This window comes from Acomys minous (genome assembly GCF_964271855.1).
Source record: "Acomys minous genome assembly, chromosome: 11".
Lineage (NCBI taxonomy): Eukaryota > Metazoa > Chordata > Mammalia > Rodentia > Muridae > Acomys > Acomys minous.
Window position 1 is genome coordinate 35,345,666 of NC_140492.1, and position 15,350 is coordinate 35,361,015.

General features: G+C 41.3%; 1 protein-coding gene across 3 annotated transcripts in view; it reads left to right on the forward strand.

Annotated features, from left to right (window-relative positions):
- The window catches only part of EPHA6 (EPH receptor A6), an 896,620-nt gene that overhangs the window by 858,140 nt on the left and 23,130 nt on the right, over nucleotides 1-15,350 (forward strand). For all 3 annotated transcript variants that reach the window (XM_084801064.1, XM_084801065.1, XM_084801067.1), the window contains one exon: nucleotides 102-251. In XM_084801064.1, coding sequence (XP_084657190.1) covers nucleotides 102-251 — 150 coding nt within the window. The remainder of the gene's footprint in view (nucleotides 1-101; nucleotides 252-15,350) is intronic.

Sequence of the window (15,350 nt, forward strand, 5' to 3'; positions counted from 1 at the left end):
CGAGGACTTAGGGATTGCAAACAAGAGATATTTAAATGGAATGCCTGGGTCTTAATATATTTGCAAGCCAACTGAAAAATATCTTTTTTTTCCCTCCTCAGGGTGGGAAAATCCCCATACGATGGACCGCCCCGGAAGCTATTGCCTACAGAAAGTTCTCCTCAGCAAGCGATGCCTGGAGCTATGGCATTGTCATGTGGGAGGTCATGTCCTATGGAGAGAGGCCGTACTGGGAAATGTCCAACCAGGATGTAAGTACATGGACAGTCCTGTCATTTTGTGCATACAAGCACGCTAGCTTGGCGGGGATGGAGGGTAGGGGGAATTCTGTGATTTTTCTCTCAGGTTAACCTTTGTCCTGCTGACAGTTTCTCAAGGCACTAGAAGGGAGGCGGACTTGAGAATCTGAGGAATGTTCCACCTCTAGCTGATTGGGCAAGCTGGATTTCATTCCATGCAGGGCACATGTCCAGTTTCACAAGATTTGCCTTGTTTTGTTTTGTTTTGCTTTACTCAGTGTTCTAGACCAGCAAGAGTGCTTAACCTATAGTTTAAAAAAAAAAAAAAGAGTGGTGTTGACTTTTCATTTCATCCACAGGGCAATTCAGTGCATCCCTGTAAAGTCCAAACCAGCCTATGCTTACATAGTATTTGAAAGAAAGAGTGAGTGCTTTCAGGCAATGCACTATCGATAGATGTCATCTCTCAGCATTCTTTTGAGATACATAATCTTTTGTGTAATCTTTTTTTTTTTTTTGGTTCTGTTTTATCTGTAGCAATTACATTTGCAGTTGATAACACTACAGAACAAAACAGTTCATACACTCAGCCTCTATGATCTGCCCACAGTCATAGAGACGGTAATAAGAATTACAGATATCCCAACAATGCAAGTGAGGGCAAGGTCAGAACAGACAGATGTATCTCTCACCACTGCCTCGTCTCAGAATCCAGCTTTGTCTAATTGGCTTGCCTTCTTCAGTGCCCCTGATGGCTTCTAAAGCTACAGTGATAGGAAATACACACTGGTAGGGTTTTGACCGTCCCTAGATGCAAAGATAGCCATGTGACTGTAAATTATCCCTAAGCACACAGAGAGCATAGCTACTACAACACTGCATTCCTTTACTCCAGGTGAAAGCTTGCAACCTCCCCCCACAAACCTCCAGACCTCACACTGTGCCACCCCACCGTCTTCCAGTTTTTACAATTTTTTGTAGTTGCGCAACAACTACAGATTGTTCCCGTTTCACAACATTTGTTTTGTTTTGTTATTTGAAACAGGGTCTTGCTCTGTAACTCTGGCTGTGCTGGAACTCACTATGTACACCAGGCTAGCCTCAAACTCACAGAGGTCTGCCTGCCTCTGCCTCCCAAGTACTGGGATTCAAAAGTCAGGCATAAACGGGGTTAGATTTTGGCCACAGTTGATGCTTCCACTAATATGGAGTGTTGCTTTTACAGCTGAGTCCTGCTTCATGGTGTGGGAATCTACTGATGGATCACGGGGAATGCCATCACCAGATACCTATAAAGTAGCAGGGCTGAGGTCACATGACCTGCGCTAGGACATCTGGAATATCTGGTCTTACAAACAGAATGTGCTTTACCAGCAACCTCTGAGCTTCATGGTGTGTGTGTGTGTGTGTGTGTGTGTGTGTGTGTGTGTGTGTGTGTGTGTGTGTGTGTGTTTGTAGTGGCTGTCAATTCATAAAAGCCTTTCCCAGAATTTCCTGAACTAAATTCTCAAACTGAAAATTTGTTCTTTTCCTCCTGGAACTTCCACTTGAGGTCATGCTTTTGTCTTATTTTTATTGCTTATTTATACTTCTTTAAAAACAGGTAACTAAGGTCATGTAAGACCTAAATTTAGTCACTGCAATGCCCTCTTTACTCTAAACCTGAGACATTGCTCTCATAGGTAGTCTATTTGGACTAAAATAGGCCATCCAAGCAATCCCCAGAATCAAGTGCTCTTCAGCACTGTTCCTTGTCAAGAGTGATGTGGTAATGAGTTCCTCATGCCTTTACATTGCAGACATAGTAAACGTTTAGAACAAGTCATGGCTGAGGAAAGCAAGAATAAATGTGCCTTTTATGTTGGCTTGTTTGTAGTTCACACGGCATCCCGTTTGGGGCTGATGATCTCCTGCTTATATAAAGTTTATGTTTTCAACAGTTAGGAAAGAGACTGGAAATAAAATAAATAAGCAAAAATGTGTGTGTGTGTGTGTGTGTGTGAGAGAGAGAGAGAGAGAGAGAGAGAAAGAGAGAGAGAGTTGACACTAATGGAAGTGAGGCAAAAGAGGAAGATAAGAAACCCCTGGCTTAGAGTTGATTTATTTTATGAAACACTTTGATAAAAGTCATTCACTTAAGGCAATAAAAGTCATAATTGGTCCTTCTTATTAGACATTCAGAGGGAGTCATTCTAATAAAAGGCTGACCAAGAAAAAGAGCAATTTCCTGTGTTTCCTGATCCCTAGATTTTCTTCCCTCCTGGGACACATAGCAGTCACAGACTTAGCAAGCGTGGCCATGATGATGTGGGCAATGACTCAATCATACAAGCTGCTTAAACTTTCAAAGGGCCTCAGTTTCATGACTGAATAAGATGATAAAGAAATGAGTTCAGTCCTTCTTAATGTGCCTTCTAACAGTAAGATGCTATAATTTTAAATCTCTGAAGAGACACCAATGGCCCTTATTTCAGCAAAGAAAAGATTCGTGTTCTTCCTTCTCAATTACAGCATTCTCCCAATCTCTGCTAACGTGCCAGAAGTACACAGGAGTCTCATAGGGCAGAGCAGGTACAGTGAGGATATGCCAGAGCACAAGACAGACAGCATAGGGAAAGCTTCAACAGGGAATGGCCCGATTGTGCCATTTCAACTCAGACTACCACGTAAATTATTGTTAATCGTTGCTTAGAGTCCTCCAGATCCTGTTGTCAACCTCTCCCTGTCTGGATTGTGCCCAGCAGTTCTGGCCATAGATCTTAATGATTAGCATCCAAGATGGTCGTTTACTGAGTGATTTTGTCTATTAAGCCTCATTTGGCCACATGGGCTCTATCTGGAACAAGAGAAGATATTACAGCCAGCAATCACCTGACACTGAACCCATTCTCATTTGTTCTCGGCACCAGGCTCAACTTTTCCCCACCCAGAGCCACAACCGAGTCTCAGTGTCTGTGGTCTTAACCATCTTATGCGGGTTCCCAAAGAGTATTCCAGGAAGACTCCAAGAGCATGGATGGGAAAAGTGGGGGCTGCAGTTGGGTAACGATATCTTGAGGCCTTCAGATCGCACATCACCAGATAAAAGCAGAATGCGCTAAAAATCCTTTATGTTTCTTACGAATATCTTCTGCTACGGGAATGGGAGCTGGAATTCTGTTTAGCTGAACACCTTGGAGGTCAGCACATCTGTGATGGAGCCTGTAACCCGAATGTGTGCTTAGAAGCAGACATAGCTTCTGCCCAAATACTGGCTATTCCCTGTTCATCCTTCATTCCCCGTTCTTTCAGTCGGGTATAGTTTTACACTTGGCCACTTCTAACAAGGATGCTTTCTAAGAAACGTAAGGAGACAGAGAATAAAAGTCCAACTATGTTCTGTTTCAATGTTTTATATACTTCTACTGCATTTTGGTGATTTTTAACAAAGCTGCGGGCACAGACCAAATGGAACGTTGCAATGTTTTATGATTTTCAATGAGTTTAGGAAATTTAGGACAGGATTTAGGAGAAAGGTTTTCTGTTCTGCAGACTATGGTGTGTTTTATTACAATGAACAATTCTGAGTCTGCAGAATCTGCGTTAGTGAATAATATAATGGGTTTCCCAAAGGTCAGTGGAATTGTACATTAGGGAAGGGAAATGAGGAGAAAAAAAAAATAAGCAGAATGCACAGAACTGTCCCATAAAGAACCTAACAAAATATAATAGCTGGCGCCAGATGCTTAGCCACTCAGCAAGTACTTATTAAACATGTGCCAATCACCAGACCAGGTGTGCATGTGGGGCAAGGATGCAGGAAAATCAGTTCTCCGCTGTGTTAAATAAAATAAACAAAGTGCAGAAAGATGGATGCTGAGCTCTGTCCCACACAGGGAAGCAAAAGAAGAAGATCACATAGCACTAAGGAGAGGACTGGTACTTAACTGGGTTCTAGGAAGGAGAGCTAAGAGATGCAGTCAAGAAGGTCGAACAGCAGATACCAAGCACTCAGACACATCCAGCTCAGAGGAACCGGGTCTAGTATTCTATGTAGCACACTAGGGTAACTACAGTGATAACATATTTGAGGTTTTGTTTTGTTTTGATTTGATTTTTCAAGACAGGGTTTTTCTGCATTGTCCTGACTGTCCTGGAACTAGCTTTGCAGACCAGGCTGGACTTGAACTCAGAGATCTGCATGCTTCTGCCTCCCAAGTGCTGAGACTAAAAGCATGTACCATCACACCTGGATTGATTATTTATTTTGTAAAGATCTAGATGAAAGAAGTTTGAAGATCTCCAGGGCAAAAAGTGACAAATAGTTGCAGAGGTGGAAATGTTAATTACTCTGCTTGATCATTACCCACTGTACACCTGTATGGAGTACTCACTATACTCCATGAGCACAACAAAGAATTAAAGAAGACATATTTCTCTCTTAAAAGAATCCATTACTGCCACGTAGAGATGACATTCTGGTATTTTATAAGTCCTACACCCACATCCCATTAGAATGACAATCGTCAAGGATATATGCTGAATTTCCCTTCTTTTTTTAATGTGATAAAACAGTATATGACTACAATATAGTTATTTAAAATACACATTCCATGAAAGCATGCAAACCCTATTATGGAGGGGGTTTCTGATTATTTACTGGAACAAAAGTTGGTTGTTTTCTGTTGTTGTTGTTGGTGGTGGTGGTGGTGGTGGTGGTTTGTTTGTTTGTTTGTTTTTTATTATAAAAGAGCAGGTGGATTAGCACACTGGATCTGGGCATGCAGTGCTTTGGTGTTGGCCAGGGTTTCTAGACTCTGTCTCTCCTCACTATGTCCTTTGCTGCCTCATACTCTGGAGCTCGCTTTCAGCATAACAACAATCACCACAGTGAGGCCTTTTTAAGCTTCATGCACCAATCCCAATGTTAGAGAAGACTGGCTGGCTCCCTAAGGGCTCCGTTCAAGCCTCATCTAAACCCACATCAGAGAAGCGAGCACTACCGTTACCCAAGCTAGGTCTCCATGCCAACCTTCTCCACTCCAAGGCAGACGGAGAGCGATGATTGCTAACTGCCCCATAGTCATGTGGAATGAGAGGAGGATTCCAAGTTGAAGGTAGTTGTTGAGCACCACGGACATGTGTGAGGTTCTTTGGTTTGCTTGTTTAGTTTCATTTTTGTACACTCTTTTGGGGTATTTGTCATTTTTAAGGGCAACTTCATTGTAGTCTCATGTTTGGGTGACACCAAACTGTTAATAGTGCTTTACTGTATTCTAATAGAGTAACCAGACAAACCGGAAAGACCAGTAGGCCTGCAGGGTCTCTCAGCACCAGCATCAGCAGTATTTTGGGTTGAGGTATGTCTAAACATTGCAGTCAATGCATAACAGCAGTATCATCCTCTTCATATGAAATTCCAGTAGCATTGCCCCACTGAAATAACAACAACAACAAAGGCCCTGGTTATTGTATTGTCAGAGGTGGAGGATAAGATCAGTTAAGAGCTACTGATAACAGCACTAAAGCGCTCTCAGTTCTGGTCCCAGGCTCTCCACTGACTGAACACGTAAGCAAGCGGTTTAAGCTTTCTGAGATCCCATTTCCTGGAGTTCAAAATAACCAACTGTAGATGTTGAAGAAATCCAAGACAATTCATTTATAGCACCTGGTACATATACATTGTTTAATTAATCACGGCTAGAAAAAGATTGGATTTTAAGTATTACTATAAATCACCTTTTTTGTTATGCTTTGACTCACTTTGGTTTTCTTAAGTATCAAATTTTATTGGTGCATTAAGACATCAAACTACAAAAACATGAAGAGTAGTGGAATAACAGAATAAATATTTAAAACAAACAAAAATTTTAAACATGAAAAGAATAACCTTGTGTTTAAATGAACAAAATTTCCTAGTTAAAAAAATACAGACTAGGAGGCTGAAGAGATGGCGAACATAAAACAGCTATTGCAGGTGACTAGTTTACTTAAGGCTCAGGATAATTCTTGAGGGTAGATCCCCATTTGCAGGTAAGAGAGCTGGCGCTTAGAAAGAAATCAGTGATCTACCCAAGTTGTTTATGTCCCTGCTTAATCCAAAGTCCTTGCTTTTACCACTACACTGTAAACCAGACACCGGGATTCCAAGGGGGTCCGCATTCCACAACAGCTCTACCTAGTGAGACCGAAGCATCTTTAATTATGCATGCTACTCCATTACACACAAGTGTTTGCATTGCATCCTGCAAGCAAAAGGGTGCAGGCTGGCCTTGGCTGCTGAGAAATACAAAGCCTCTTTGCAGATTTTGTTTTTGGTCCCTTGGTGTTAAAGTTTTATGAAATGCACTATCTTGTTGTTCCATTTCTTACAAACAATTCAGTCAAGTTGTAATGAATGACAGACCTATCCCATCACCGGAAAGAACTCTCAGGCAAATTGAAGGCAGGGCGTGTCTTGCTGCTTTTAAGCAGGTGAAGTCATCTTTAGTTTCTGTAAGTTAGGTCAAGGTATTGCTGCGTGTTATTCTCCTTCAAGTTCAAAATCCTTGTAATTTACTACATAATGGGAATATATCATGGAGCATGAGCTCCAAAGATGGCGACAAGGGCACCTCCATCTTTCTCCACTCCAACTCTTTTACCAGGTAATGAGCTTCACGAGGAGGCAGGGTGGGGAAGGCTGTGGGGGTCGGGGGAGGTGGAATAGAACAAAACCCCGTTTTCCAGCGGGGAAACAGGAAATAAGCAATTCCACAGAGGCAGTAGGTAGGAAAAAGGCCAGCCGTCACTTAAATGAGACTTTAGTCACTAATGATCTGACAGCTAGACTGTAGTCTAGGATTTTGTTTTGTTTCCCTGACAGGATGATGCTAAAAAAAAAAAAAAAAGCCTTTGAAAAGTGATGCCTCCCGGGTACCCTATCATTTAGGCACTGCAGCTAAACTCATCTGTTTTTCCCTAGAAAGGCATCAGAGAACATCTCACTTGAGGCTGCTCCGAGGAAGCACAATGCTGCTGAGTGTGTTTGGGTCTTTTCTCCTCGCTTTGTAAAAGCTTTGTATAATAGTGATGGTGACAATGATGATAACACAACAGCAGCAGCAGCGGCTCCCTGTCTCTTCCCTTCTGAAGCTCACTTGAAGGGGGATGATGTTTCAGGTTTTTATTTTGGAAGTGGTGTGGTTGGAAGCATCCTTCTGGCCTTTAAGAAGGAAGAAAATACGTGTTTTCTGTATTTCTTGATCGCCCTCATAATTCTATAGCCCTTCTGAGTTTGGGGTCAGCACTGCAGCCTAGACTGGAGGATGCACAAGATCCACTTACCTCGCAATGCAGTGTGATTTTATGACTCAGAGAGTCCAGTCGTTTTCAATTTTTTTCACTGATTAGATTTTCCAAACTCAACTGTATTATGTAATGGTCTCTGTGTAATGATCTGTGTGAGATACAGTAAATTGCTAAAAACCCATTCCTATTATTTCAACCTTCCATTCTACAGAGGGATTTTTTTTTCTGCCTTGATTTGAATATGTATCCTACTGAAGTAATTTTCAAAATGGCCTCATCCTCTCAGCGTTTCAGTAATTCACACTCTTGGTGCCCAGGCATTTGGTTGATAGGCACCATTTTAATTAAATGAGCACTAATTGTACCTGCACGATGAGTGGATGGATGCCTGCTTCAGAAACAAGAGCAGTAGAGAATGCATAAAAGTGCAGTGAATCACCACTGAAACTAATTCACTAGTGAAGCCAGTAGAAGAAGCCAGTAACTCATATATGTTACTGCTACATGGAACTTTTAGGAAAAAAGGGTCTTTTTTTTTTCTAACTACATGATCACAAAACCAGATAACATACGGTATCTACAGTGTTTTCACACACACACACAAACACACACACACACACACACACACACAAAATATTTAGCTACACCTTTGATTTCCACTCAAAAGGCATGTATTTGCCATTTTGGGCTCTTGTGGTTTTTATTTTTGTTCTCTCCTGGTCATTTACATAGAGAGTATTTTAAATTTACCTTTTCATCTGCACTCAGATACTCTTTTAAAAAGATAGTTTTTAAATAGTTTTAGTGGACCAAGGAACTGTTATATTAAAAGTTATCCAGTCTGTTTCTGATTTTAAAAATGAAGTTCCAAAAAAACCAAAGTTTGCTTTTCCCCCGCAAGGAAAATGGCCCTGGGATCTGAGAACATTGCATTCTTTAAAACAAAAAACAAAAAAGTGCTATGAACAGAGTTGAGCAAATGTCCTTGCCGTATGGTTGAGCATCTTTCAGGTATATGCCCAGAAGTGGTATCGCTGGGTCTTGAGGTATGGCTATTTCCAGTTTTCTGAGAAAGCAACAAATTGATTTCCAAAATGGTTGCACAAGTAGAGCAGGTGCCGCAACATGGACTCTGTTGCCTGATTTCCATCACTTCTCCCTACTGGGGCTGCCTGGCCTGGCCTCAGGGGATGAGGAGGAGGTCAGTCCTAATGTGGCTTGATGTTCTGGGCTGGGCTGGTAGAGGGGGATCCCTTTTTCTGAGGACAAGGGGAAGGGGGAAGAACATAGGAGGGAGGAACTGGGAGGAAGGAGGCTGTGATCCGGATGTAATCTTTGTATTTCTAAGAAGTGTAAGTCACAATAACAAATCTGGCAAATAAAGAATTTGTGCTGCCAGACATGGTGGTGAGTGCCTTTAATCCCAGCACTCCAGAGGCAGAGGCAGGAGGATCTTTGTGAGTTCGAGGCCAGCCTGGTCTACAAAGCAAGTCCAGGATAGCCAAGGGTACACAGAGAAACCCTGTCTCAAAAAAAACATAAAGAAAAAAAAATTGTGCCGTTGCTCAAATCTTCCTGTTGTTGTTGTTGCTGCTGCTGCTGCTGTTGTTGTTGTTGTTGTTTACAAGATGCATCCTCATCCCGATCTGAGGTTTTGTTTCCTTATGGAGACATCACAGTTCTGTATCAAGACAATTCTAGTAAACGCAGAGGAGCCTGAGTTCAGAGTGGTTAGCAAACCTCCTCCAGCTTCAGGGTCTCTGCAGATGCAGCTTCTGGTGTAAAAGATCCAATTGCAGGCAGAACCAAGTTCTTTTCTTCATCAGGAACAGAACGTTGGTCTTCAATATTCATTTATTGACACTGTTACAAGCTGATGTAAAGTATAGAAAAGACATTAGTTACCTTTGTTCCCAGAAGTGATTTTCTTTTTTTTTTTTCTTATTAAAATACAGTCTCATAGTTTCCCTCTATTCTCTTTCCTTACTGTAACTCTTTTTCATCTGTTTTTAAGGTAATTTATTCAGATTACATCTCAGTTGTAATCCCCTCACTTGTATCTTCCCGCCCCCCCCCCCTTTCACCTATTCCCCTCCCCTAGGTCTGTGACAGAAGGGGACCTCCTCCCCCACCTGGTAGCCTGCTTATCCTTTCTCTGGGTGCCACCAGACCTTCCCACCAAGGGGAAGTCATCAAATAGGGGGCACCAGAGTTCACGTCAGAGTTAGTCCCCACTCTCCACACAACTGTGGAGAACGTGTTGTCCATTGGCTAGATCTGAATAGGGGTTCTAGGGTTACTGCATGCATTGTCCTTGGTTGGTAAAGCAGTTTGAGAAGACCCCCTGGGTCCAGACCCACCAGCCTTGATGGTCTTCTTGTAGGTTTCTAGGACCCTCTAGATCCTTCTACTTCCCCATTCTCCCATACCTGTCTCACCTGGAGTCCCAATAGGACTCCAGCATCTGGGACCAGCATCTATCCCATTCTCCTGGTAAGTGAAGACTTTCAGGGGACATCCCTGTTGGGCTGGTGACAAATTATAACTTAGTATGTACCATGTGGATCTTTCTGAGTCTGGCTTAACTCACACAGGATGATCATTTCTAGTTCTATTCATTTGCCTGCAAATTTCAAGATTTCCTTGTTTTTTATAGCTGAATAATATCCCATAGTATAAATGTATTACAGTTTCTTTATTCATTCTTCAACTGAGGGACATCTAGGTTCTTACCAGATTCTGGTTCTTACGAATAAGGCTGCTATGAACATGGTTAAGCGTGTGGCCTCACTGTGTGGTAGAGCATCTTTTGGGTATATTCCAATGAGTGGAATAGCTGCGTCTTGTGGTAGCCCTATTCCCAGTTTTCTGAGAAAGCACCAAATTGATTTCCAATGTGGTTGTACAAGTTTGCACTCCCACCAGCAATGAAGGAGTGTTCCCCTTTCTCTGCATTCTTGCCAGCAAATGCTGGTGAGTTTTTTATCTTAGCCATTCTGATTGGGTGTAAGATGGAATCTCAGAGTCATTTTGATTTGCCTTTCTCTCATGACTAAGGACATTGAGTATTTAAGTGTTTCTCAGCCATTCGATATTTCTCTGTTGAGAATTCTCTGTTAATTCTGAGTTCTATTTCTTAATTGAGTTATTTGGTTTGGTGGTGTTTAATTTCTTGAGCTCTTTATATATTTTAGATATTAGTCCTTTGTCAGATGTAGGGTTAGTGAAGATCTTTTCCAAGTCTGTAGGCTGTCATTTTGTTCTGTTGATAGTGCCTCCTGCCTTACAGAAGCTTCTGTAAGGCAGAAGACACTGTCCTTACTCCAACTCTTGTTGTATCTCACACACATGTACACACTCCCTCTCAAATTCCTGGCTTCCTCTTCTTTAATTGTGATATACTATATAAATACATGAATACAACCTGCTGAGTCCACTCTGTTGCTTGCATGTACATGAATTCAGGGATGACCACTTGACATTGGACAACCAATCAGAGGCCCCTTCCTGGGGGCAGACTACTCTCTAACTCTCAGCGTTCCTTAGTTGCCTCTTGCTCTTAGTAGAGGGATGGGACCCCAGGAGATTATCACATTAGCATTGTTCAGGCCAACTGTATTATTAAAGTACCACAGATGTAGTTTTCCTGTAATTCTTGTATCCAAATATATTCCCTGATCCTCTGACTCCTGTAAGCTTTCCATCTTTTGCAGTATTCCCTGGGTAGTACATTCAGGGTCTGTGTTAGAGATGTGTCCACCAGGGCCGAGCACCCATGATCAGTTATTACCAAGAGAAACTTCCTTAATGAGGGTTAGGAGCCATACTTACCTGTGGGTATAAAAATAAGTATTTAGAATGTAGTAAAGTACAGTAAGAATATATAAATTAAAGAATCACAATTACTGCTTATAATATACAAAAGTACTGATGATATAAGAGATAAGTGTTTTATCTTCTTATTTATTATAATTTATTAATATTATATCCCGATTATTATCCCTTCACTTGTATCTTCCCGTTCCCACCCTTCCTCCCTCTTCTGCCCTATTCCCTTACCCTATACTTCTGATGGGGAGGCTCCCTTTCCCCACTGTCTGACCAGAGCATATCTGGATAGCCTGCATCCCTTTCCTCTGTGTGTCTGAATGGTTTCCCTGCCAAAGTAGGTGATCAATCAGGAGCACCAGTGTTCATGTAGAGGCAGTTCCTCATCTCCTACACACACACAACTGTGGAAAAAAAGCTGTCCGTTAGCAGAGGAATCAAGGTTCTCTGCATGCTTTGTCCTTGCTTAGTGCAAAAATTTGTGCAGGCCCCCCCCTGAGTCTAGACCTGCCAGCCTCGATGGTCTCCTTGTGTGATTCCTGAACCCTCTGGATCCTTCCTTGCCCCCATTCTTCCACACCACTCTCAGCACTTTGGCCAGAGTCCAGCAGTGAGTCCCAGCATCTGTCCCGATCCCCCATTGGGTGGAGCCTCTTAGATAACAACCAAGTGCTTTATCTCTTATTCAGCTTCAGATATTCTTTGAAGAATTTTCCGTTCACACAAATCTACTTCAAGAGGCATCTCTTTGGAAGCCATGCTTGACTAACCTTTGCAGACTTTCACATACCATTGTATGCTCACCTCCCCTGAGTAGCCATCCTGAGGCTGGGCTAACCTCAGGCCCCACAGGGCCCTGCTTGAGATGGATGACACTTGTCAGACTCACGGGCCTTTGTCTCCTTCACAAGTTATACACTGCTGAATCACAGGCAGATAACATGCTGTGTCATCTTTTATACTAGAATGCCCAATATTAAATGTTATGTGATCAATATCTATCTGTTTGGGTGAAGGTTATTTATTCCATATCCACTCGGAGTATACTTGCATGCATCCAACGTCGGGCTGCTTTTGAAGTTAAGAGTTGTGAGATGTGTGAGCACCCTTAGAGAAGTCTAAAGGCCCCTGTGATCAGATGATTAGGTGTCCTAGCTAGAAAATGATAAGAACTGTAGCTACTCCATAGGTTCATTTCGAAGATAAAAATAATAAGTGTACATCATTGGTAGCTAGAATTTTGGAAACGGGACACAAACGCTCTCAATAATTAGCGTGGTATTTTTTGATCACCACCACTGTTGTATTGCTATTGCTATTGTTCTCCACAAGATGGATTCCTTTTTGGTTGGACACCTGTCCTGAGCCAGGGTGTAAGATAAATTTCATAGGATGACATGTTAAAGAACTGAGGAAACTTAGAAACTGAGAACTGTGTAAAAGACAGATCAGCAAGAAGGAAAATTATGGGTCTCCTGGTCTGCCCACTACACCACAGACAGCCACGCAAGGAGCAGCACTCTGCTGAACACAGTAAAGCAAGAGCAGCAATCCACCCTCTTGCCACTCTCGCCTCTTAGAGGAAAAAAAAAAAACATCAACACTGAGGGAGTTCACTGCCTGGTAGATGCCAAAAGGTCTGATTTTTTAGTGTTAGCCATTTCCACAAATCCTCTAGAAAAGCCCATAGAAACTAGAAATCCTTCTGGGGCAAAGGGGAAGATGCCAGCCAGTTGTAGAGGAGTGTAAGAAAGTTCTTTCTTAAGGAAGAGCAAGTCCCCTTTTCACCCGAATGGTCTAAGCAGACAATAAGATTTTGGATAGTGCTGATTGATGACACCTCCTTACAGTTACCATTGTGCCCTCCGGGACTTCAGATGTTACCACACTGTCCCATGGACCTATCTGAAGTAGCCATTGCAAGGTTTACAAAAATATGTTCCTCTATCAAGATAAATCAAAGAATTATTTGAATAGTTTCTGTTTTGACCATTAGCATTTACTAATAAGTAAGACACTATGCTAAATTATGAGAATGAGAAATCCAGAATTCCTTAATACCTAATGTAATTCCTGCATTCATGTATGCAAAGCCTGAGGAAAAAAATAGAAAAGGAAATACAGTAAAAAAAAAAAAAAAAAAAAAAAAGGCACGATTATAGAGGTGTGCATAAGACTCAGAAACATTAAAAAATGAAGACTCAGTTAAATGTTACGTTAGTAGGATGTTAGTAGGATGTTATTTTGGTTTGTTTTTTGGTTTGTTTTGTATTTTTAATCTACTGAGAATGCTAAGTTTAGGGCCCAAATGGAAGCACCGAAGTCAAATTACCATGCATAATGGCAAAAGACAACATGATATACGGTATTTGTGTTTGCTTCATGGTATAAAATTGGAGAGGAGAATATTCTATCATCAAAATTGAAACTAGTGTCTGAGGAATGGCAGAGAAGACATCTGAAAGTCACAAGAAATTAAATACTCGGCCTAATTCTGCCACACGGTAGTTACATGAAATTGGGCACGGCTCTTTATCACCCGAGCTTAACTTTTATAATGTAAAAAGTAGCAACAATGGTAACCACCATACTGAGTAATTTTAAGCCATAAACAATAGCAACAGAATTACAAGGACCAAGCACATAGAAAATATTCAATAAAGGCAACCTTTCCTCCTAACCTGACTCTACCTGTCACTGTTTTATTCTATGCACCTACAGTCACATAACTGTGGCAAATTGACTCTCACACTCCCTGGGAACAACCTCAAAATTGTTCTCTAAAGCCATTCTGTCCTGTTTTTTATAATTATTTCCATAAGCTACTCAGTAGTTTTGATGGGTTTCAAGCATTTTTATCCATTCGTGTTTTACTAAAACATTTAACAAAATGACTTAAACCCAAGCCTACTTAGTACCAAAAGCAGTCAAAAAAGTAGGAAAAATCATATTCAATAGTGTAATGTAAAACAGAGAATAAAACATTAATATCCACGAGGATTAAGGTATTCAGGGACTGAGAGAAAGATTAGTAAGTAATGTGCCTGCTGTTCAAGTTTGGATCCCCAGCACTCGTGGCTGAAGCTGGGCAGGACAACGCACACCCGTAACCCCAGCGCTAGCATAGAAGAGAAACATGGATCCCAGGGGCTCAGTGGCCAGCTGGTCTAGCCAAAACTTCAAGCTCCGGCTTCAGTGAGATCCCCTGCCTCGAAATCATAAGGTGGACAAAGATAGAAGAAGCTGTCTAAAGTCAGTCTCTGGCTTCCTCATGCCTATACACAGGAGAGCACACACACACACAAACACACACACGTATGTACATACAAAGTACTATGGTCACAAAAATACTGATGTGATCATAAGAAATTCTCTAATACTGAAAAAGTAAAGACTTAGAAATTAAGAGGATCCTGATGAAGTATTAATGCTTCTTTTATACCTCTTATATAAGTTCAGAATATTTTATATGCATGTCAAATGGTGTTGATTTAAGAAATTAAAATGAGATGTCAGTGTTTAAAATAAACACATGTAGATGGTCATGCAACGGGATTCTTAAGTCAGTGATGTGAACATTAGAAGTTTTATATTTTTACTGTTGGTATATGCGTGGGGGGTGAATTTGATTGATATCTGTCTTTAAATATAAGATTGATCCTCTGTTTCTCTTTTAAATTGATTTTTTAAAAAAAAACCACTGATGATATAAGAACAGATGTTCAAATGACTGCCTTTCATCTTCTCTTCAAAAGCTAAACTATATGAATTCAGAACCCATTTTATTCCACCGTTAGAAAATTCCTCATTGGGAGGGGCTGGCAGGTAATACTTCAAACAAGCAAAGGGCCTACCTGACCTTTACGTGGCTTCTGAACACCAGGCCGTCATCTCCTTGTTATTCTAACTCTTATGCAGATCCCTTTGTCTAGAGCTGTACAGGAAGTGGGAGTTTAAACTGAAATTAAGTGAATTAAAAAGAACCCAGATCAAAACTTCAACTCCACAGTCCTG